Genomic DNA, 23,985 nt, shown 5'->3' with positions numbered 1-23,985 from the left:
GGCTGAGGAGTGGACAGGATCCTGAGCTGGCAGTGTGCAGAAGCAGGAGGAGTAATGATCCTTGGTAGACTTTTTTTTTTTTTTCTTTTTCCTCTAAGTACTTGGCTTCTTCCCTGCTCTCTCTAGCAGGGGGTGGGGTGTGGATAGCTGTTCTGCTGCCCTTTGTCCTACTAGCCTAGCTGACCATCAGCCAGGAGTGTCCTGGAGTAGCCATGCAGAAGGGGCTTCTCAACAGCTTGCTGGTGACAGCCACTAGTACTGGTAGCCTCAGCCTCTCCATTCCCTCCTACAGAAAGACACAACCAGCCCCACAGGTCCCTGCCACAACTACACCATTGGGCCTGGGGTTCTCATGGCTCCACGGGTATAGGGTGTGCTGCTTTGTTAGGGTCCTGCATGGAGGGTAACTGTCAACTGCTTGAACTGTGAGCAACCCTGGTCAGGGCCCACTTCCTCCCATAGACCTTTTTGGCAGGTGTTCTGTGGGGATGAAGTCCCTGTGTCATGTCCATAGCCCCTAGCACATCACCTGGCATGCAGAGGTGTTCGCTAATAAATATTGTACGAACAAGTGAATAAGTAGAAAAATGCATGTGCTAAAAATAGTTTTCAGTCCTGAAAGCTACTAAGGAACAAGTCACAGTCACTGTGTGCAGCAGCAGGATTTGAGCGGGTGGGGGTGTTCCTTGTACCACACAGGTATCATCAGAATTGGGAGCCAGTGTGGTCCTTGCTCATCCAATAGGGTTGTGTCCCAGCAGGGTGACATGGTTGGGGTGCCTGGGCCCTGGAGAGCCCTCCCCTGGAGCCCCCCCAAGTTTCACTGTGGGCTTGAGGATGGCACCTTGGGCTCAGGTAGCCCTCCTTGTGGATAGCTGGCCTCTGGCCTGTGTGCACTGAGAGGCTTCTTAGCCTAGTCAAACTATTTCCTCCAGGTCAGAATTTTCTACCTGCCCCCTCCCCCAGCATTTTACTTTGGCTCCCCGCTGGGGTTGTTAAGAGCAGATGTTCCTTTCCCCTTTAAAAGAAAACACTTACCCTCTAGGTGTTAGTTCAGTTCCCTCCTGGCAGATTCCTGCAGAAATATACTTTTGTTTCTTGGCCTGGGAAAGCATGGCCACCAGGGATGGATGGGTGGTGTTCGCATTCTTCCCTGGGGGACAAGGAGGTACCTGAGGCAGAAGCTGTGACCACTGCCAAGGGCTTCTCTGGCCCTTCCTGGGGAGCCAGATACATTCTGAAGCCCCTGCCCTGCACAGGTGCCCGCAGAGGCTGGACTGGCCTGGCTGGAGCTGGCCAGGGAAGGTAGGCCTGGAATGAGCCCACGCTCAAGGGGGTGTTGGGGGAGATGTAGAAGCCTCCATCCAGGCCCTCAGCAAGTAGATTTGGGGCTATCTTGGTTTTCTTACAGGGACGGCATGACCCACTGGGTGAGCCTCAGAATGATGGGTAGACTTGTGGGCTCACCACGACCCGACCCCTCCCTAACAGAAATAGATCCCTTAGTAGAGCCATCATGGTTGCTGGGAGATGGATTGATCTGGGGGAGGGTTTGTGACATTCACCAGGGTACCAGGGCTGGCCTTCCAGAAGGCTACTTTTTTTTTCCAAAGCCAGGAAAGGTCCACTGAGCCAGGAAGATGAGCTGGCCCTCCTCCCCAGCAAGAGACCACCTCCAAGGCATCAGTTCAGCGGCTTCCACACCTCTGCCACCACCTCCTCTCTGAGACAGCAGCACCTGTGTGTCTTGGTCGGCTGGCCACTCAGGCCAGATGGAAGTGGTAGCTATGCCCAGGTGGCCTGTCTGGCACTTCAGCACCCACACGGCTTTGTCTTCTTGCTCCCACATTCGTTGGGTGTGAGCTCAGCTGTGACACTGAGGAAGCAAAACCTCATGACTGTCTCTGTGTGTCATGCTAAGGGTATGGCAGGGACCTTCATGACCCACCTTGCTTGGCCCTAGCGAGTTTCTGACATTCTCTCCTGTCACTCAGGATATTAACAGAGCTGTTAGGACTGGTCCGAGGTGGGCCTGTGGGCCTGCATCCAAGCTCCTTGGAGTCTAGAGAACAGAGGTCCACTTGGAAGCAGCACCTTCTCTGGGGCCATGTTGTCAGACCAGTGTCAGTTACCTACCGTGAGAAACACATCTGATGCAACTCTGCCCGCAGCATACACACAGATGTACAGAGTGTACAGGTGAACACACACAAACGCCTACTCGATCAGACACACCCACAAATGTGCAAACACTTGCACATCCATGAGCACACGTGCGTACACCTGTTTGCACACGTACATAGGCATATCAGCACACATACTAGAACACCAGACTCAGTCACACTTGCCCTTGCTGGGTCTGCACCCCACTTCTGTTCTATTTCGTTACAACAGTCCTACCCACCCTCCCCACCTGCCTCTCTGCCTAGCCTTGCTGCCACTCCTGGACTCCTTGGCTCAGTCTTGGCCCAGGCTTCTCCTGGATGCCAGCGTGGGCTCATCTCGCTGTGCATGTCACATCCCTGCCCCAGTGTCCAGCCTGTGTGCACCCTGGTGTGGCAGCCAAAGGTCAGTGAGTCCAGCCCCACATACCAGTCCTTGGCAGCTCAGAGTTAGAGAGCCTTCATCCGGTAATCAGAATTAGAGCCCAATCCTAGGCTTGGATTTTACTTGTCCAGCCCCGGCTCCCAGACCTGTGTGCAGCCTGCTCCTCCTCAGTGTCCTGTCCCCAGACCAGAGACCTGTGAGTCCCTCCTCCCCCTCGTGTCTTGCAGCTTGGTTTGCAGAGCCGGAGGAATCCAGGCCTGGCTGGAGCTGCCTTCCTTACGTTTAGAGGACTGAGCAACCTCTTGGGGTTTTCCCACAGTCCACCTGGGCCATGACTAAAATCTCAGCAGCTGGAGAAACATTTTATTATTCTTATTAGTGTATGTTTGTGATATGAAAGGAATACATTCATTGTACAGACACTGTGTATTATCCTAGCCCCGAAATTTTAAATGTGGCCTGCATTGTTCTGCTCATACCCTTCCTGTCCTGCCTGGAGGCAATCGCCACACTCAGTCCCCCTGTTCTTGCCTCCTGTCACCCCTCCCACCACAGCATGGTCCTGGGCCAGGGCCTTTGCACCGCTTTGGCCTGCCAGCCATCATCCCTGGTAATGATGAGGACCACTTCTCTCCATGCTGTCCACCTTGCAGCCAGCCCTCACTCCCCACCTGATGTCTTTCCTTAGCACTGCAGGACCCTGGCTGGATAGGTTGCCATGCTGCTGCTGTGTCCAGGAAGTCGGCACTACCTGACTGGGGATTTGGCCCATCTTGTTACTGTCCACAATGTCCAGCCTGTGTGCACCCTGGTGTGGCAGCCAAGGGTCAGTGAGTCCAGCCCCACATACCAGACCTTGGCATCTCAGTTAGAGCCCTCATCTGGCAAGAACATAGGTCTTGGAGCCTCCCATTGTGAACACCCTGCTGTACCTCAGGATGACTGCCTCGAGCACGTGACAGGTGGCAGATTTCATGGAGCTGGGTCCTATACTGGGGCGCAGGCTGGTGACCTACAGTATCCTCATCTGCTGTGCTTGTCCTGCAGCCTAGAACATAGGCTGGGACAGGGTTTCCTTGTTAGGCCAGCAGTTTGGGGCTGGGGCAGGGCTGTACAGCCTCCTGCATGCCTGCAGCATCAGCTGACTCCCCTTCCTGTTGTCCTCAGGAAGGCTCAGGCTCACAGTGTGACTTAGGATGTGGCCGAGACAGAGTTCTCTTTCAAAGGTCCCTCCCCGGGTCCTCCCTGGCTGGGGTTAGCTGTTGACAGTCGTGCGTATTATGCCGGTAGAATTCTCATATGGCTGCTGTTTGTGTGTGCCTGTTTTTACGCTGTGTAATTAAAACATTTATTTGGCCTTCGCCGTGAAAATCTAATTTCTTGAGTCTAAGAACTGCCGATATTGGCAGGGAAACTGCAGTCCGTCAGGCGAACAGATCCCAGAGCCTGTTGGATTATTCATAGTGTGGTATTTGCAAACCAGGCTGTGGCTCGCTCTAATCAGAGCTGATGTTTGTAATTGATGTGTTGAGTTAGGGTTTTAGCGTGGGGGGCGTCACTGAGCATTTGTATGTAGCCAGCAGGCGGCCTTCTGGGCTGACTCAGCCCTGCCAGCCGGGTAATGGTGCCTCTGCAGCCACGTGTCGGTGCTGGCTGCGTGCAGCCTGGCCCGGGGAGGGCTCCCGCCTCACTCTGCAGACCCTCTGCAGCGAGGTCTGTGCCTGTCTCCAAGCCCAGGGTGCCGACATGAACTGGAGCCCTGTCACCTGGCCAAGGACTTTTGGCAGGGGGCAGAGCTGGCATTTGAACTTGGAGACTCGGGTGATGTCTAGCCTAAATTTGCTCCCTACGAGGCTCTTCCAGAGTCCTGGGGTGGACACAATGATAACTCTCTCTCTCTCTCTCTCTCTCTCTCTCTCTCTCTCTCTCTCTCTCCTTTCTTCCAGACCATCATGGAGCAGTTCAACCCCAGCCTTCGCAACTTCATCGCCATGGGGAAGAACTACGAGAAAGCTCTGGCAGGTAGTGCTGGCGCCCTGGGCAGATGAACTCCAGCTCAGCCTCTGGGGCCTGGGCCAAAGCCATGGGGCTAATCCCCCAGAAGCAAAACCTAACTAGATCCCTGAGGGTGTGCATGCCATCAGAGTGACCACATGTCCTCACCTGTGGGTCTTGTTTTAGGGCTGTAGTGACAAGCAGGGTACCTAAAGATGGGTGTGGTTGTCTGCCCTTCAAAATTGCCTGGAAATTGAGGGTTCTTACATACATGATGTCTTAGGCTTGGTAGCATCAGTATGTCTGGGACCGGTCCTTGCCGAGTGGACTCTGTACAGCTCCTGGTCCAGGACCAGGACTGAGGTGTGCATGGCTGGGGTGGTGGGGCAGGATCCTGGGCCAGCAATGGCCTGGGTAGGGCCAAGTCATATGCTGTTTGGAAACCAGCTGTTCCTGGCCTGACCCGGTTCTTGTACCCTTGACTGCAGCTGTCCAGTAGCTGTGGCATCTTTATCAACGACACCCTGCTCCTCAGCTGGAAGGTCGTGTGTATCTCCAGATAGGCAACCCCATCTCTGCCACCTCTGGAGTGGGCTGAGGCTGTGGCCCACTGTTGGGAAAGGAGAGGACTCGGTTCTCTTTCTGTTCCTGGCACCTTCACCCCTTATCACCTGGAACAAAGCAACCTGACCACGTACCAGCAGAATGAGGCTGTCTCTGCCCAAAGCCTCCTTGTCCACTGCTGTCATGCCTACCCCATATACAGTACAGGGACACCTTTCTGCTGTTGGAGAGCACTCTGTCCTACAGCCCAGGTCCCCTCTGGCACTCTGCTCTTTTCTTCTAAAGGACTACTATGGGCAGGGGTGAGCCCTTGTAAGGGGGGTGTCTTACACAGACTGAGAGGTTACTGAGGCCATGCCAGGGAGGAGCTTCGCCCTGCAGCATCCCGCCATCCTCAGCCTGCTGGAGCCCGTAACACTGACCAGCGGCAGCCTTTGGGGTGGCCCCTGTGGGTGTGAACAGTTCAAGGGTTCCCTGTTACTGCTCTCTGTTTAGGGTACATAGTGATTTGCAGCTAGTGTGTGTCAGAGATGGGATGGCCTCATTTGTACCCACCTCACCCTTCTACAGCCTTGAACCAGGTAACAGCCTCAGGGACCTGTGTGTCAGAGTCAGGAGACCCCTTGCTTAAACGGTGGGTTCTGTTCTTCAGAACTCTCTTAAGAAGATGCCCCCCTCAAATAGAGGACCAGTCCACAGGCCTCCATGACACCACCAGTCCCAGGCTGTGGCAGGGAGGAGCTCTGGGCTTGGTGGTAAGCACGGCTGATTCTGTGCCCTGGCTGAAGCTGAGTCTGGTTCATTCCTCTGCTACAGTATGGTGTTTGCTTGCGGTGGCCCTGGCCTGTCCTCGTGAGAGTGGACTTGGCCAGTGTCTGAATGCTGCCCCAAGAAGAGACTTTTGAGGCGATGGGAAGGGGAGGCAGTGTAGGGCCGGGTGGAGAGTTCCCGTGTCAGGACTGCACACACAGCAGTCAGATGATCCAAGTGAGGCTGGTTTCCACTCTGAGAATCACCAGCTTCTTGGTTTCTAGCCCATGTGCCTTTGTGTACCGTGACTGCGAGAGTCAGAAGGCACAGGATGGGGGCGGGGAGCAAGCTGTGCAAGTTTTAGGGACTGCGCCCTTTCCCAAAGCCATGCTGTGTGAGGGGCCCTAGGTGACCTAAGCCGTGGAGAACTCTCCCTACCTCCTATGGGTCTCCCTTGGGCCGGGGAATTCCCTTCTCAGGTGTCCTGAGGCAGGGAGTGGCCAGGACGCCCTCTCCCATGGCTGAGCTGGAGGCCAGGGCTGCGGCGCCTCCTCTTTGATGCTAGGCCCTGGTTTCCTTCCGGGCAGGCCATGCGGCCTCCCCCTTGGGTTCCTCCCAAAGTTATCCTGGCTGTGTGCACAATCTGGAGGTGACTTCCTCTTCCTGTTTTCCTTGATTGTTTTGCGGGACATGCTCAGTCTGTGCCCCCACACTTCTTTGGCCGCACCCAGCCTCTTGCTGCCTCAATTTCCTTTGGTTTATTTTAAGAAGCCGGCCCCCACCTCCCCACCCCCCCTCCCCACCCCCTGTGGACAGAGTCTTGTGCCACAAAGCAAATTATGTGCACTTAATTGAAAACTGTATAAATAAAATTTGATCAAGTGCCCAGTTACAAGCCCCTGAGTGGGTTCTGCAGAAAACGGATTAGAAATTGTAATTATGCCACTGGTGACGGCTCCTTGGCCCCCTTCAGGACTGTTGTCTCAGCCTTCCCAGCAGCCCCAGCAGGGCAGGATAGGTGGGGCCTATTCTCAGGTGCTGGAGCTTGCCAGGCACCCTGAGAGCTCAAGAAGGCCCCGGGCTACCTGGGTGGAAGCCAAGATGTGCCAGCTCCTTTGGGAACCCAGCTAGGCCAGGGCTGGAGTGGGGGTGTGATCAGCTCTCCTCCTCCTCTCCTGGTCAGGCCAGGGTTACCTCTGAGGTGTAGCAACACCAGGTGCTGCCTTTAGCCTTATGGGGCTTTGGGGCTTGGTTGGTTGGTTTGGGTAATAAAGGTTGAACTCACGGTCTCCCACAAGCTAGGCAAGTACTCTACCACTGAGCTACACCCCAGGGCTTTTCATTTTCCTTTAAGACAGTCCCACCAACTTGCTCGGGCTGGACTCACATTTGTGATCCTCCTAGCCTACCCTGGCCCTTCAGCCTGCCTTCAGCAATGGCATGTACCCCCATGAGGTCCTGATCTTAGACTGGGGGGCAGGGAAAAGCGGCTGTGCCTCTGAGTTGGTTCGGGATCCTTGGGTGGCAGCGGCCTCCTACCTTCCTGCCTGCTGTGCCTGCCCCATCAGCTCCTTGGCTCCACCAGTGCACTTGAAGCCGAGCCCCCTCCCCCGCACAGCACAGCACAGCACAGCACAGCACAGCACGTGACAGGGTGCAGCACTCTGCAGGTGACTTGAATAGTTCCAGACCTGCACGGTACACAGTGTTCTTACAAATAAAAGGATTGGAGTGAAGTAAGACTGTCAACAAGAGGCCAGGCGTGGAAGTGAACACCAGTAATCTCAGCGCTGGGGAAATAGAGGCAGGAAGATTGCTTTGAGTTCAAAGCCAGACTGGGTTACATAGCGAGACCCTGTCTCTCCCCCCACCCCACATAAATCAACAAGTGGTAGGTTGAGCTCCAGCCCAGAAATCAAGGCATGGCGTATTCTTTGCTTCTGTCCAAGTAGGCAGAGGGAGTCAGCCAGAGCTGAGGTTGTGTGTTTTGCTGTGGGTCTTGTCTGGGCCTTGTGAAGGAATTAACCTCCCTCTCCTCGCCTCTCCTCTCCTCGCCTCTCCTCCCCTCTCCTCCCCTCTCTCAGGTGTGACCTTCGCTGCCAAAGGCTACTTCGATGCCCTGGTGAAGATGGGGGAGCTGGCCAGCGAGAGCCAGGGCTCTAAGGAACTCGGTAAGGCCACAGATTCTGCAGAGTCCCAGGGTTCCACCTACCACGTGGCTGTGGGGTCTTGTTCATTTCTGACCCTTCTTCAATTTGGGATTAGAATTTACCTGTCAAACAAGAAAATGTAAAATGACATACATCCTCAGAGTTGGTGAGGAGCACCCCGTACTGAAAGTGGGGAGCCCCAGGCAGGCTCAGGTGCTGTCTGGCACTCGCCCTGGTGAGCCCATCTCCTATAGGAGCATGGCACAGGGTGAAAAGATGTGGGCAGAGCTGCTCTTAAAGGTATCGGAGGCCAACCCGAATGGCCAACCTGGGGGCCATATGTGGAAAGTGAGACTCAGCTGCTGGTGTCGACTGACCCTGCTGGTGTGAAGATGGGTAGAAAGGATGCAGGCCCATAAGTGGCCTTGACCAGCTTTGCTTAAGTGTGTCTTGTGTGCCCATGTACTAGTAAATGGAAATGTGTCAGCAGTGGAATTTCTGGGTACATTATTTTCTTCATGTTTTTTCTGTGTTTTAGAAAAGTTCTGTGAGAAGCGTATAGTGCTAGTGTAATCAGGGCACACAGAATGTGGCTGCCTGCAGTGTCATCTCAAGCTGGGCTTTGAGGGGGCCCACATTTTCATGGTCCTGGCCAGGATATCAGTGCCACCAAGGCAGCTGGGGTCTCCCTCCCTCACAGGGATGCTGTGGCTGTGGGGTGGGCCTGATCTGTGTCCTCAACACTGCTTGGGGGAGCTGTGGCCACAGACTGACTGACTGAAAAGTGAGACCCAAACTAGCGGAAAACCATTTGGAGTCTTCTAGCCCTTGAGCACGGAGGGCAGGCTGTCTGCATCCAGCCTCCTAGCCCCACAGAGCCTCCCTGCAGTCACCATTCCATGAGGTGGGCCCTGTGTCTGGCCAGCAAGGACAGCAGGTTGGGGCGGGTACTCAGGCAGAAGCAGGTTGATGTGACAGGCCGTCAGGCCAGCGCTCTCTGTCCCCTGTTCGGTTTCACTTTGGATCCTGAGGCGAGGCACAGGTTGGCAGGTAGGGCACTGGGTATCTGCGGTGTCCTCTGCCTGGCACACGCAGTGGATCTCAGCCATGGAGCCCGTGCGCACCCCTCACCTGCACCCTGCCCCGTGCCTCTCATGACCTTCTGCATGACAGGCGTCACACTTTTGGATGGCAGGCTTTGCAGTCAACTCTGCTGCTCCACTCCCTTTCGTGGTCGGGGAAACCTGCTGCATATCCCATGGGTCTTGGGATTGCGCTGGCTCCAGAACACATGAGATGTTGCTGTGTTGATGGATGCAGCCATGGGGAGGGCTAGGGTGAGGCAGAGGCAGATGCAGCCCAGCCCAGCGGGAGGCCGTAGGGTGAGTCCTCAGGCGGTGGGCTGCATGCGTGTCGATGGCAGCTCTGGGCCCAGAAGGAAGCTACACTGTCCCACAGTTCTGACACTTGCTTGCCAGAACCACCATGAGTGAAGAGGAATTGCCCTGGGCCGCAGTAGAATACGTAAAATAAAATAAAGTGTATAAGAAGCACAACTTCCTTTATTTTTTCATATTTTCATTTACTATTTTAGAAAACAATAGGCTCGGGGGCTGGGGAGATGGCTCAGTGGAATAAACGCTTCCCTGGCAAGCGCAAGAACCTGAGTTCAATCCCCAGTTCCACCAAAAAAAAAAAAAAAAAAAAAAACAGAACTGGGGCTTTGGGGCCGGGGAGATGGCTCAGTGGAATAAAGCGCTTCCCGGGCAAGTGCAAGGACCTGAGTTCAATCCCCAGTTCCACCAAAAAAAACAAAAAAAAAAAAAAACAGAACTGGGGCTTTGGGGCTGGGGAGATGCTTCAGTGGAATAAGCGCTTTCTGGGCAAGTGCAAGGACCTGAGTTCAATCCCCGGTTCTGCAAAAAAAAAACAAAAAAACAATAGGCATGGAAGTTTAGCAAGAAGGCTTAAATGTCTGCTTAATGACAGTGTCACGAATATCCTCAGAGGCACGCACAAGTGGTAGGGCTGAGTGCTCGTGTAACCACTGCGTGTGCTTGCCAGGGTGCGCCAGGCTGATGAGAGTGAAAGTGGTGTGGTGGCTGGGAAGGCAGAGTGACACTGTGCAGCCCACTCCTCCCCACCCCCAGCACTGGGCATTTTGTGGTCTCCAGTGTGGTCAGTGGCTGAGTACCACACAATCGAGGCCTCAAAAATATCACTGCAAACCACGTAATCAAGTGAACCTGTCCTGAATATGTCATAGACCAGAATCAGAGCGCATGTTTGCTGTTCCTCTTGTATGTGTCAGAAGTTCCTTCCTGTTTCTGGCCATGTAATAGTCCAGTGTGTAGACAGACATCTGTTCCTTCTCTGAACATCTGGGTCGCTTCCACTTTTTGTCAGCCATGACCATGGGTGCATACATGTATTTGTGTGAATGCATGTTTTCATCTGGGCCAGTGCCTGAGAGTAAAACTGCTGGGTCAGATAATTGAAAGTTGAATTTTTATTAAAGCATTTGCTTTAAAAATAAGTTGCTTCTCCTGCCAGCCGCGCTCCTGCCCACGCCCTGCTTCACTGAGGCAGCTGCCTCCAGCTCCTGTGCTATTTTCTCCTGTGTGTCTGAACGACAGGTTAATGCTATTTCTTCTTTTTAATTTTAGATGTTATCTAATGACTTCTTATGATGGAAGATTTGGATTAAGCTGGCCTGCCTGTCTTTCTCTTTCTTCTCTTCACTTTTCTTTTTCTTTCTTTCTTTCTGAGACAGGGTCTCACTATGTAGATAAAACTAGCCTGGAACTCACTAGGTAGCCCAGGCTAGCCTCAAACTGGAATTACCAGCATGGGCTACCACGCCCAGCTGGATTTAGCTTTTTTATGTTGTCCTCATGCCCCACCCAGTATAATGATCATAGTTTCTGCTGAAATCAATGCCCAGTGTTTCGCTGGGTGTGGTGTGGCCCATGCCTTTACTCCCAGAATTTGGGAGGCTGAGTTAGGAGGATTGCTGAGAATTCCAGGCCAACCTGGGCTACATAGTAGGTTCAAGGCCAGCCTGAATTACATAGAAAGACCGTAACTCAAAAAAAAAAAAAAAAAAAAAAGCATTTATATGATAAGACAGATCCTTGTCATGGCTCAGATACAGTGTATTGTGGTGACTTGTTTTTGCCCCTTTTGGGGCATGGCTGAAGCATAGGAAACTGCACCAATCCACATGTATGGCACAAAGAGCTCTGACACATGGACCCCTATGGCCAGGACAGAGGTGGTGCACTCGCCCCTGCCCAAGGCGGCCCTTTGCTCTGCCTTCTCTGTGACTATTTGCCAGCCTGGGCATGAGAGGCCTCATGAGGCTACCCTGTGTTCTCTTTGGTCTGGTCCGTCTGGCCTGCGCCTGGGAGTCACCAGGCCTGTGCCTCGGTGGCCCCTCCACTGTCTCACAGTCGTGCCTCGTGTGGATGATGCTCCTCTCTGTGCAGGGCCCTTTGGGGCATTTCTAGTTGTAGTGTTTCCAAATTTGTATTTCCCTGATGAAATAGTGGCGGGACATCTTTTCATGTGCTTATTTGCCAGTTGGTTGTCTTTAATGAATTGTCACTTCAAATCTTTACCTCTTCATTTGGGTTTCTGTCTTTCTAACTTAGAAGTTTGACTTAGAAGTTCTCTATGTATAAGATATCCAGACACAAGTCCTGCGCTAGATGTGTATTTTACAAATATTTTCTCTCAAGTTGATCAGCCTTTCATTTTTGTTTGTTTGTTTTTGTCTTTTTGAGACAGGTTCTCACTATGCAATTCAAGCTGGCCTTGAGCTCACTTTGTAGCCCAGGCTGGTCTGGAACTCGCAGCTATCCTCCTATCTCAGTTTCCCATGCTCTGGGATTACAGGCGTGTGCCACCATGCCTGGCTCAGCCTTTCATTTTGTAGCAGGATTTTTTTTTTTCTTTTTGGTGCTGGGGCTGGAACCAAGAGCCTGGCATGTGCTAGTAAGGCTCTTCCACTTGTTCACACTGTCCCCAGCCTGAGAGTTTTTATTTTATTATTTTTTTTAACATTTATTTATGTGTGTGTGTGTGTGTGTGTGTGTGTGTGTGTGGCCAGCTCAGCCCACCAGGGGGCAGGGCTGGCTGGCATGTGGTGCTGGGGGATCAAACCGTGGTCCCTGTGCTTTGTGAAGTTTGTTCCAAGTAGGTGCTTTAGACCACTGAGCCATCTCACCAGCCCTGAGAGTTTTTAGAAGAACAAAAATACTCAGCTTTAACAAAGTCCAATTGGTTGATTTTTTTTTTTTTAATACAGATTTTTGGTATGACTTGGATTATGATTTTGATAAGGGTTAAGTCTGTCTCCTGTAGAGTTAGTTACAGACTCATACCTGCTTTTGCTCATTTTCCATGTTGATTTGTTCCCAGACCTACAGAGCTCACTCTTGGGCTCATTTTTGCTGCCTGCAGTCTGGGTCCACCTGCTTGTTAACACTTCTGGGCATCGCCCGGCCCGGGGCTCTGGCTTCCTGCTGTGCACAGGAGCGTCTTGTGGGACCCTGGGCCCTGAGTGCCACCCCTGCTGTCTCAGTACCTCGTCTTTTCATTCTCCCTCCATTAGGAGAATTGCCTCGTTTTTCTTTAAGGTTCCTGAGGGAGAAACAGGAACTTTTTTTGTCTGTTTAAAAAGATCCCTAAAATTTCAAAACAAAGTAATAAGAGAATAACAATGGTTAATTCATTGCATTTTATTATCATTAAATTAGGTACTGAGAGTACAACATAAAGGTATTTCATTGTCCAGATAGTATTAGTACAACAAACTTTCTTTTCACCGAACTAAGAGAAATTAGTTGTATTGTGTGTGTTTATGTGTGTGTGTTTGTGTGTATATTTGCTTTTCCCTTCCTTCTTTTTCTCCTTTCCCCCATCCCAGTTTCTCTTCCCTCTTGAGAAAGAATGCAAAAAAAAAAAAAAAAAAAAAAGAAAGAATAATATTCTCCCACTTTACAATATCTGCTGTACATTTTGGATCTTATCTGCTCTTTCAGTTTCTCACACTAAAGGGAAGATACAGTGTTTACACATGTGCATTTGGTCTATTTCATTTATGAGTACAGTCTCAAGTTGTATCTATTTACCTATAAAAGTCTCCAGTCCTTCTTTATGGCTGAGAAGTACTGCACTGTACCATGGATGCACCACGTCTTTTTTATCCATTCCTCAGTTGACGGGTATCTGGGTTGTTTCCAAGATGTAGCTATTACAGATTGAGCTACTGTAAACATGGATGCATGTATATTGCTGTGGTTTGATGTTTTGAATTCTGGGGAGATACCCAGAAGGGGTATCAAATGGGACCTCCAATCCTAGTTTTGGTTTTTTTTGCGGAACCAGGGATTGAACTCAGGCCCTTGCGCTTGCCAGGGAAGTGTTTATTCTACTGAGCCATCTCCCCAGCCCCAATAGATGATTTGATTTCTCTTTCTCTTTTTTTTTTTTTTTTGGCAGAACCGGGGATTGAATTCAGACCCTTGCACTTGCCAGGGAAGTGCTTATTCTACTGAGCCATCTCCCCAGCCCTCCAATCCTAGTTTTTTGAGGAATCTCCACACCGATTTCCACAGTGGTTGTACCAATCTACACTTCCACCAATAGTGGAGAAGTGTTCCTTTTTCCCCACGGCCCCTCCAGCATTTGTTATTGGTTGATTTCTTTCTTTCTTCTCTTTTCTTTTTTGGTTGATTTCTTGACAAAGGCTGTTCTTTCTAGGGTGAGTTGGAATCTCAGTGTTGTTTTAATTTGCATCTCTTGAATGACCAGTATTGAATGAACATTTTTTCATGAATTTATTTGCTGTTTATATTTTTTTCATCTGAGAAGTGTGTATTTATCTCAAATGCCCATTTTTGGATTGGGTCTTTCAATTTGGGAGGTCTGATTGTTTTTTGAGTTCTTTATATGTTCTCGATAATAATCTTTCGTTTGCGGAACAGCTGGCAAACAGTTTTTTCCCCACATTTTAAGTTGTCTCTTCACTCAGTTGGTAGTTTCTCTTGCTGTGCAAAAGCTTTTTAATAAGATGATATCCCAGTTGTTGATTCTGTGTGACAGTTCTCGTGTGATCAGGGTTTTATTTGTAGTCTCTCCCTACCCCACTGTCTTCAAGGTTTTACCAGTTCTATCTCCCAGCAGATTTAATGTTTCTGTTTTAGTATTTAGATCTTTGATCCATCCATGTTTAGTGCATGCTGAAAGCTCTGGGTCTAGTTTTACTCTTTGGCATGAGCAGAGCCAGCTTTTCCGACAGTATTTATTAAAGAGGCTGTCTTTCTTTCCAGGGAATGTGCTTTGCACCTTTGTCAAAGATCAGGTGGCTGAGTGTGTCTGGAGCTGTTTCCGCTTCTAATCTGTTCCACTGATCTCTGGGTCTGTTTTTTGCCAGGACCACACTGGTTCTCTCCCTATAGCTTTGTAGCATAAGTTCTAGTCAAGGATTGTGATGTTCTTGGACAGGAACTGTTTCGGAGGCATGGGTGTCTGCAGACACTTTCCTACGTGGCTCTGGTGGCTTGGCCAGTGCAGAATTCCAGGAAAAAGTGAAGAGCTTTCACACTGAGCTATATTGCCAATACCCACCTTTTCTGTAAGAAAAGGTCTAGCTGCCCAGCCTGGGCTCACGCTTGGGATTCTTCTGCCTCAGCCTCCCAGAGTGCTGGAACCACAGGCACGTATCACCTCTTATAGGCGTATACCCAGCCAGTGATATATTCTTACTAAACTGGACTTTATTACTGTAAGGTGATCTTCTCTGGACCATTTAGTCTTCTAAGTTTTATCTGTTTTGTTTGATATTGAGCTTGGTTTTCTCACCTTCCTCCTGTCTACAGTGTTGCTCATTTCTCATTACTCTCTCTGACAGTTCTTTTTCTTGGTCTGGTGTGGGAGGGGTGGAATGTAGTGTCTCCAGTAACTTGGTGTTGAGCCAGAGCCCCCACTTAGGGAGTGGAACCCAGGTCTGGGAGGGGTGAGGAGCACTCTAACTAGACCAGCCCTCGATTGGACCCTCAGTCGTTCTCAGTGATTTAATCTTCCATTGGTTTTGGACTCCTAGCTCCTGAGATCCTCCTGCTTCAGCCCCCTGAGTCTAACGCTACAGGTGCATGCCACTGTGCCTGGCTTTGGTAATTTAACCTTGATGTTTAGAAAGCGGGGCTTCAGCCTATCCTGTCCCTGCTGACCTCCATCCTGGGCCCCTCTGTGTCTCCAGCAAGCAGGAGAGCTGACCTGTCTGAACTGCTGCGTCTCCTTCTCCACCTGATCCCTGTCCCATCCACGCAAGCAGGAAGACGTTTGCCAGTTCTTGCCATGTCCACTGGGCCCATAGTCATGTTATGACATTGCAGGCTTTGCCTTGCCTACATTCTTCTAGTGACTGCTGAAGTATCTGCCTCCCCCCAGAACCCTTCTTCCCTTTGCCTCTCAAGCCCCATTCTCCCCAGAAACTGAAGGTGGGCTTGGAGGTGTTAGTGGAAAGTGTCTCATGGAGGATGGACGAGGACCCAGCCATGCTGCAGTGCCTAGGGAATCACTTCTACTTCAGACAGGCCCTGCCCCTTTGTTCCCTTCCACTCCTCTGAGTGAGGCGCACTGAGCAGCATCTGCCTTTGGTCCACTCGCTCCTTCCTCACAGCAGGGCGTCGGCCTCGGCCTGCACACTCCCGGGTGCTCAGCCGAGTCCTGTGATCTTCAGTGGAGTGTCTTCTCTCCTGCAGTGAGAAAGTCTCTGCAGTTGACTCTCAGTGCTCTGCTTTGATGCGGCAGGCTGCTTAGTCAGGGAGTGAGGGCGGCTCCGTGTTCCAGCATCTTCTTGTAGCCCTTCTCAACCCCTAGCCAGCAGCCACCCCCACACCATCTGCCGCTAGTCTCCAGTCTTCTTCCCCAGCCTCGTGTCTGTCGAGGCTTCCTCGGCGCCAGCTCCAGCCTGTGCAGGCGAGGTGCAGAGGTGACTGTGCTGCGTTCACTTTGCTCTGTGTGCGCTTGGGGGTGAGCCCTGACTTCCTTGCGGGCAGTGGTGCCTGGGCTGATGAACAGCAGCTCAGGCCTGAATGGTGGGCCAAGGTGGGTGGGGGTTGCTTGTGGTGGCAGAAGTGACGCTGTGTGCACTGGTCCTAGGTCCCTGCCAGGGTGCACGTTCCTTGGGACTCCTGGGTTACAGTTCTCTTCAGTGTGACAGCAGCAGCTGTGTTTCCTGCTCCTCCCTCTGTCCCCTACCCACCAAGGCATCTGGCACTGGAGGGCAAGCATGGAGGCTATAGGGCAAAGAGTGGACAGGCAGCTGGCCTTGCTGCCGGGCCTTGGCGTGTGCTGTGGGTGCTGCAGTGGTTCTTTGTGGAGGCAGAGGACTGCAGGCTGGTCTGCCTTGGCTGTTGTTCCCACCTCTGCTTGGGGACTGCGTGCTGAACACATCCCAGCTCCTGGGCAGCCACCAAATGCCTGGGCCCTGCAACTCTTCCCCAGGTACCTGGGTGACAGAACTGGGCTGACCCTAAGCCACCTGAGGGAGGACAGGCAGCATGGGAGAGCAGAGTCCCAATGTTCCTGCTGCAGCTCATATCCCGGGGCAGGTACGCAGTGGAACCACCACTGCAGGAGCAAGGAGCAACCTGTCCCAAGAGGATGGGGTTTCCTTGGGGTCCATTTCTGTCCCAGGCCTCAGCATCAGTGAACTTCCTATTTGCATGGCACTGTTGTGCCAGGGCCTGGTCCCCCACAGGCTGTCCTATTAAGCTGCCCATCTCTAGAGGCCTCTGCTGCGCTCCTGGCCTTTGAAGGGCTGCTCTGTGCCTGCCGGCGCCTGCAGCACACTTGTTTGTGAGCACGGGGCATGTGCGTGCTTGCTGGGTGCCCTGGGCTTGGGCTGAGGCCCTGCCTTCTCTTGGCACCCTGGGCACCCTGGAAGGAGCAGGAGCTCTGTGCCTCAGAACGCAGATACTTGCAGGCAGGTGGCTGCCACTCTGCCTGAAACTGGGCTGTCCCTCAGTCACTGAGTCACTGAATTGAGATGTGGCCTGGACAGCTCCCGCAGGCTTTGGCTGCTGTCCGTGTCTGAGAGAGGCACAGAGGCAGTGTTCTGGCTGCCCAACTGGGCAACCATCCTAGGCTTCATGTTGAGCCTCTGTTTTCCCACAGCAGCCTCCATCGCAGAGGCTGTGGGTGGCCCATCTCTGCATGTGGTGTCTGGAATGTAGGGGCCTAGGCAGGAGGGAATGTCCTTGCACTGTGACCCCAGGGGCCCTCCAGGCTGTCCTTCCAGTGGCTCCTGTTGACCAAGGTGGTTCAGAGCTGCTGCCTCCTCTACGCTACACTCTGGCTGGACTCCTGTGTTCTCAGGGGGGCCAGGGGCTATCTGGCCATGTCCGCTTCTTAGGTTGGGCAGAGCCATTCATCCACTTCTGGCCAAGGAGTCCTGTGTCCCCAGCTGCATCTCAGGCCTCCTAAGTGGTTTGTGACAGCTGGTTCTTGGATGTTTCTCCTGCTGCCCAGTGGGGACCTGCCTTGGAGACTGCTAATCCTCCTGACAGACACCTTCAGAGCCTTAATTAGATCTACCCAGCAGGGGCCGTGTCAATGTCACATCCCTGAGGGCCTGACACTTGAGTCCTAGCTGATCCCTGGCCTCTGTGGCAACTGCTGCCTGGCAACAAAAGGGAAAAGTGACGGGGAGAGGAGAGAGGGGGTTCGCCACACCCAACCCCAGTAGGCACATCTTCCAAGGATGCTCCAAAACTGGCCTTGGCTGATTGTAGTGCATTATGCCCTGGAGGCTGGGGATGCCAGCGAGGCCCAGACGGCTTAGATGACCTCGGCTCCTGTGGGGGATGGGCCTCCAGGTATGGCCACCCTGCTGAAAGCTTTGTGAGGCTGGGCAGCCTCTGTCGGGAGAGATTAATAACCACCTTAATTGGATTTGCTGTGGCCCAGGACGTGGCTCTGTGATAGCAGGAGGTGGCACTGTGTGCGTTCGCGTTTCCCAGTGCCGAGTCTGCTCTGTGGCGGGAATATCAATACAGCAGCAGTTCTAGAGCTAGTGACTGCAGAGCCTTACTCTACTGACCAGTGGATTCTGGTCAGGATCAAACAAGGAGGGACCAGCAGCCCAGTTCCATCCAACCCCATTCCCTGGAGGTGACAGTCGTTGCCCAGCGACAAGGCCTGCGGAATTGGAGCAGAGCATGGTGCCTTGGAGATGGCTGGTGGCCTCTGCCAGCTCTGCTGCTGTTCTGAAGGGAAGCTCAGCCCTGTCCTATACTATGTCCTAGTGTTGTACCAAGGCAGGAGGCATAATGCCCTTTAAGCCCCTCTTCTCCGGAGCACAAACACACACTGTTGGGAGGGGCCCTCACGGGGCGTTAGCACCAAAATCTGAGGTCTTCCTGCCTGCCTCAGGACACTCAGCCTGTCCCTTAGGTGCTAGCCAGAGCCACAGGAGGGCTCTGCAGGCCCCAAGGGACCCCCAGGGTTGCAGCCTAGTGTCCCCCAGGTGAGGTGCTCCTGATCTGGTCTGCTGTGTCTTGGCAGCCGTGCAAGATCCCAGGTGAGGGCAGAGGAGGCAAGAGTGCCCAGCTGGCTGGAGATGACAGTGCACACCTGTGAGCCCAGTGCTCTGGGACTCCGGGGCGGGGAAGCATTATCAAAGTGGAAGCATTCAGCATCATTAACAGTGTCACACGCAGGTGGTCCCATTGCCTGGGCTACCTCCTGAGCAGAAGTTCCTTTTTTTTTTTAGTGTATTTAGTACAGGGTCTCACTACTACATAGATTGGACTCATAGTGATCCTCCTGAAAACTCATGTTTTCAGCCTCCCAAGAGCTGGGATTATAGGTGTATGCTACTACTCCTAGTCTTAATCACTGGCTCAGTGCACACCAGGGGCAAGGCCGGCACAGCATGCCAGGGATCAAACCCCAGCTTCTGTGCTGTGCCTAAGCAGGTGCTTTAGTCTGCTGAGCTGTTTGGCTGGCCCTTGGGCAGAGATTTAACCACCAGACTACACACATGCATAGGTAGTCCCCAATCCAGGTGCCTACCATCAGTGTGACACCATCTCTTAAGTGCTGGGGGACAGTGAACACTGGTCAGAGAAGATAGAGGTCCTCCCACAGGGCAGTGGTCCTCTAGGATTACGGTGCCCATCTCTTCCCCACAGTGGCACTCTGTCCATCCCAAGGCTAGCTGGGGTCCCAGTCATATTTGAAGATATTCAGAGGAAGTTTGGCATCTTCTGCCTATGCAGCAACCTCTTCCCTGTGGGATACACAGGTCACCCTTGCCTCGGCCCTGGCAGAATAACTGGCACTGGGTACCTGTCCATGGTGGCTGGCTGTGCCCTATGATGGATCACCCCATTGTCATTCACTGTCCTGAGCATGGCCATGATTCACACCTTCATAAACGATATCAGTCTGCCTCCCTTCTCCACCCCTCGGGGACAGCACACACAGGGCCCTAAGCAGCAGTGTTCTGGCAAGAAGCAAATTTGCCCAGGGAGAATGCAATGAGTCTAATCTAAGGCTTGCTGTGGCTGCCCACCCACACTGAGGGCATCTAGGAGGCCTGTTGCCTGGTTGTCAGGTCTGCTCCACCAGGTGAGATTGGGCACCATGCCTAGAGAGGGCAGGAGAGGAAGTGGGGACATAGGAGAGCCCTTCTGCACCTCCAAATGCCATGTATGGTTCTGGTAGATGTCAGAAGAAAAAGATAGGTGGACTGAGGGGGCAGTGAGGGTTACTGGGGATGGGCGTCCAGCGGTGCTGGTTAGGGAAAGGCCCTTGTGGGCCTGGTTTATACTGCTGGAGGACCTCAGATCAGCTCAGTCCCAGAGTTCTGTCTGCTCTGCTGTGCGTGGCCAGGCCCTCGGCAGCAATCCACCCTGGCTACCTCCACAGACGCTTCAGCCTGAAGCATTTCTTGCTGCCCTGGAGTGGGTGAGTCTGTGGTCTGTGGCCACCTATATCTGTCCTGAGATTTTGAGATGGGGCAGTGGTCCTCAAATCTGAGTGCAGAGCAGGGTGGCGGAGGTGTGGCTGTGGCTCCGGAGCCTTGTCACTCTCCCTCCCAGCTTCAGAGCCCCGAGGAGTCCCAGATCTGATTGTTGACACAACATTGACATCCAGGTGGCTCTTTGGACTTGTTTTGTTTCAGAGCAGCATGACCATAAGTATCACTGTCTGCTGTCGTCACCATGGCAACCTGGCCATTGATTTTCTGTTGGTTTCCCTAGGCCACATTCCACTTCTATCTTTCTGTAGGTAAAAGCTCACTTCTCCGAAGGAAGCACCAGACATCCGCGGAGAGTGGGGCTGGTGGTCTCAGGATGGAGCCCCTCTGCCCTGTCTCAGCTCCAGACCTCTCTCCGTGGCCCCAGCAGCGTGGTGCCTGCAGCCCCCTCAGCTCTCTTTGCCTAATGAGAGCTCCTTATTCGTGCCTTGTTCAGGCGTATGCTAATTAGCTCTTGGAGGTGCCTTTCCGCTCCGGAAGCCACCAGAATAATTGAAGCAAATGGATATTTGCTTCAGAAGGTTCCAGAAGGTGATGAGTGCTCACAGCCAAGTTTGAGCAGCTGACCCTTTGGCTCAAAGCCCCCTCTACCACCAACAGCGAGGATATGATAGCGCTGGCATCTCCCAAAATGACAGGAATGCCCGAGTAAGGAGTCCCCTGGTGAACCCCAGGGTACAGGCACCCTGCCCACCAGTCTCCCTGCCCTGCTCTGGGGAGTTCACTCAGCGCCAGAGACCCAGGGCTCCGGGCCAAGACACCTGAAGGCTCAGGAGTCCCCTCTGCACCCTCCAGCTCCATCTGTGGCTGGGAGCCTTTCCAGCACATTCTGCTATCTGAGGCCCTGTGAGGGGGGTGCCAGAGAATCGTCTCCTCCATCACGGCGCAAGCTTATGCAGTTGTCTGGGCCTTTGAGTCATGATGGGGCCAGCCCTGTTCTTTCTAGCTGCTCCTTAGGTGCTCCCAAGCTCCTGCAGCTCTCAGGTGCTGTGGTCCTGCTGGTTCCTGGCTCCAGAATCTCAGGGAGGGTCAGCCAGCTGCCCACATTCCCCTTCCAGGGGGACATGTTCTGGCCCCAGCCGTATCCCTATCCCGCTACTCCTTCATTCTCCAGGACCCTTTCAGCTCCTCCAAGATGTGCAGAGTAGCCCTGGCCCTGCCTGACGCTGGAGGGACCACGCGAGCACCTCGCCAGGTCCAGGCAGTGTTCCTGCTGCTTTGAGGCCTGTGTGTGTCCGTCTGACCCTGATGCTAGCTGAACCCTGGCAGAGGGCTGAGGGTGTCTGCTCTGCCCTGCCCTGCCATGCTGCTACCTGCCTGCGTCAGAGTCCTAGAGGAACCAAGAAAGAAGGTGGTTATGTGTGGGGTTTGCTCCTGAGCAGCCTGTGGCTGGGGGTTCTTCCTCCCCTTTGCCTGTTTCCTCTGCCTGTGTCATGCACCCTTGTACAGAAGAGGCTGTCCAAGGAGAGGCGCAGGGTTAAAGCAGAGCTGTGCCTTGCAATTAAGGCACACATCCAGTCCCTGTCCTCTGCCCGGTCCCCGTCCTCACATTGACTTGTTCCTAGGCACCAGGTCATGTCCAGTTAGCCTTGAGGATGTGGGTATCCTCCGCTGCTCTCTGTGGGATCCAGTCCTGCAGCTCTTCACCCATAAATCCTGCACTGTCAGCCTCCACGCGTGAGGACATCCTTAGCCAGCAGACGGATAATGGCTAGAGGCCCTGCTGCTGGGGTAGGGTCCTGTGTGTTTTCAGTAGGTTCTAGAAGCTCTGGTTCCTGGGTTGTCCATTCTGTGTGGTGTTGGGCTTTCCCTCCCCACGCTGCCCACCCACCCCATTTTAAGCCAGGGCAGCCAGCCTATGCAGCTCAGAAGTGGAAACCGTCGTCCCATTCCAGTGTACCTGGCTTCTTCTCTGTTCTTGGGTTGAGCAGGTCACTGGAATTTTCACCAGTTGGGTTGCCTTTTGGACACTGATCTCATTGACCCAAGGTGGTCACCATGTTGAGGCCCAAGCCCAGGGCTTGTAATGAGCTCTGGAGCTCCCACTGTGCAAGTTGTTGAATGGTCGCTTCTCTGGCCCAAGGCTCTGGCCTTCTAGGGAGTACACCCAGCCCTGTGGCCTAGCAGCTGGTGTGACCCCACCTGCAGCCCAGCTTCACCACAGAGCCGTCTCAACCCCTGGCTGCCTTCACAAAGCTCCACTGCATTGGTGGAAATGATTTCTCTTTTAAACTTGGAGAATTGACTCCAGTCCATGTGAAATGCCTTCCTGGCTCTGTTGAGGGTCAGGAGTCTCATTTTGCCCTGGAGAAGCATTGGGTGGGGTCTGGCCCGCCCCTGCCTTTACAGATAAAGGCAGGAGGCTGCACAGATCTCCCTGAGGGACCTGCAAGGGGCTGCACCCCAGCCCACTCTCCACTCCCCTCCCCGCCTTCTTCACAGTCTCCCAGATTCACACTCCCTCTCAGCTTCTTGTCATCAGAGGATTATAAGAACATGTTGTATTTTCCGGGAAAAGAGAAAAAAAATGCCTGAATGTTTTAAAATGCCACTGTTGTGAAAAATATGATGCAAGGGGATGTTTCTAGATCAGAGAGACCAAAGCCTCCCTGCACAGGAGCAAAGGTAAGACTCCTGGTGTGCTGGAAGTTAGATAATTCCTCCCAGCCTGCACTTGGGCGGTCAGATGTGCTTGCATTTGTTTCAGACATTGATGGAGGAGCTGGAGTAGATGGAGCACTAGCTGTTGAGAGAGAGAGACTAAGGGGATGTGCATCGAGTGAGTGTGAGTGTGATGGCTGCAGGGGCCATTTGGGGACACTGGTATGTACTGAGGTTAGAGGAGGATACGTGTCATGACAACCTTGCTGCCCATCAAATAATGTGATGTAGCAAGAAGTCCTTGCTCTGGGACACAGCTGTGGTGATCAGAGATGGTCCTGCTGTCTGCATCTGGATCTCAGTTGGCTCAGAAAAATCCACGTGTGCACATCTGCATGTGCACTTCGGTGCATTCCATGCATGCCTGCGCGTGCACGAGTGTCAGAGTGGCTTGTGTGCGCACACGTGTGTTAGGAGAAAGCCAGGCAGATGTGGTGAGCACCGGCATCTGGGGCAGCCAGGGAGGATGTAGACGGTATTTGCTGTACTATTCTTGCAACATGCCCATAGGTTCGAGGTCGGGCTGGGGAGAACATGTTCTAAGCCACAAGGAAGATGGGCGCAGCGGAGCTATGACACATGCCCTTTTGTTCTCTGGTGATTTCTCACTTTGTTGACACAGGGGCATTCCTAGGCAGCTTGTGTGAGTTTACAGCTGTGCTGGATCACCAGAGACTCCTGGTGTCTTAGTTCCAGAGGGAGGCAAACCCCTCACCTGTGCCGGGGTGGAGCTGGGAGGAGCAGGGTGGTGTCTTGTTGCCGTCCCCTGTTCCCTACCTCTGTGGCACTGTGAGCTGCTACCGTCAGTCAGACCGTTGGAGGCTGGGGCCAGGTTTGTGTCAGTCTCTGGTTGCCACTCTGCACTGTCTTGCAGTCTCAGTGGCCTTCACAGTGTCCTCTGAGCACAGGGCAGGTGAGACTGCTCAGATGTCAACAGTGTGGCCTTGAGCCCTGGACCTTGGGTGGAGCCACCTGAAGACACCTAAGATTTGCCTCTCTGGGTAGCTTCTCCCTCCACCATGTTCTTTCTGGAAGTTTTACAACATGCAGGGGGCTGGGAATGCCACTCAGTGGTACAGCGCTTGCCTTGCATGCACCTGGCCAAGGTTCCTTCTCTGATGCCATCAAAAAGTGTTCCAAAGTACTGAGCACAGCCAAGGGTGGGTCCTGTTCCTCTTCCTCCCCTCCTCCCCTCTTCTCTTCTCCTCCCCTCCCCTCTTCCCCTCTTCCCCTCCCCTCTTCTCCTCTTCTCCTGTGTGTTTG

The 23,985-nt window shown here is 53.1% G+C and overlaps 1 protein-coding gene across 8 annotated transcripts in view; it reads left to right on the top strand.

Annotated features, from left to right (window-relative positions):
• Positions 1-23,985, top strand: part of Baiap2 (BAI1 associated protein 2) — a 68,974-nt gene that overhangs the window by 12,192 nt on the left and 32,797 nt on the right. For 7 of the 8 annotated variants that reach the window (XR_002817673.1, XR_002817674.1, XM_023699240.1 and 4 more), the window contains exons 2-3: positions 4,494-4,569; positions 7,941-8,027. Coding sequence is in view for 6 of the 8 variants with exons in the window: in XM_023699240.1 (XP_023555008.1) it covers positions 4,494-4,569; positions 7,941-8,027 (163 nt within the window). In the remaining 2 variants the exon portion in view is untranslated. The remainder of the gene's footprint in view (positions 1-4,493; positions 4,570-7,940; positions 8,028-23,985) is intronic. The other variant, XM_023699241.1, reaches the window with a different exon arrangement.

This window comes from Octodon degus, unplaced genomic scaffold (assembly GCF_000260255.1).
Source record: "Octodon degus isolate 3935 unplaced genomic scaffold, OctDeg1.0 scaffold00112, whole genome shotgun sequence".
NCBI classification, from domain to species: Eukaryota; Metazoa; Chordata; class Mammalia; order Rodentia; family Octodontidae; genus Octodon; species Octodon degus.
Note: the sequence above shows the minus strand (reverse complement) of the source record. Positions and strands in the feature narration are given on the sequence as shown.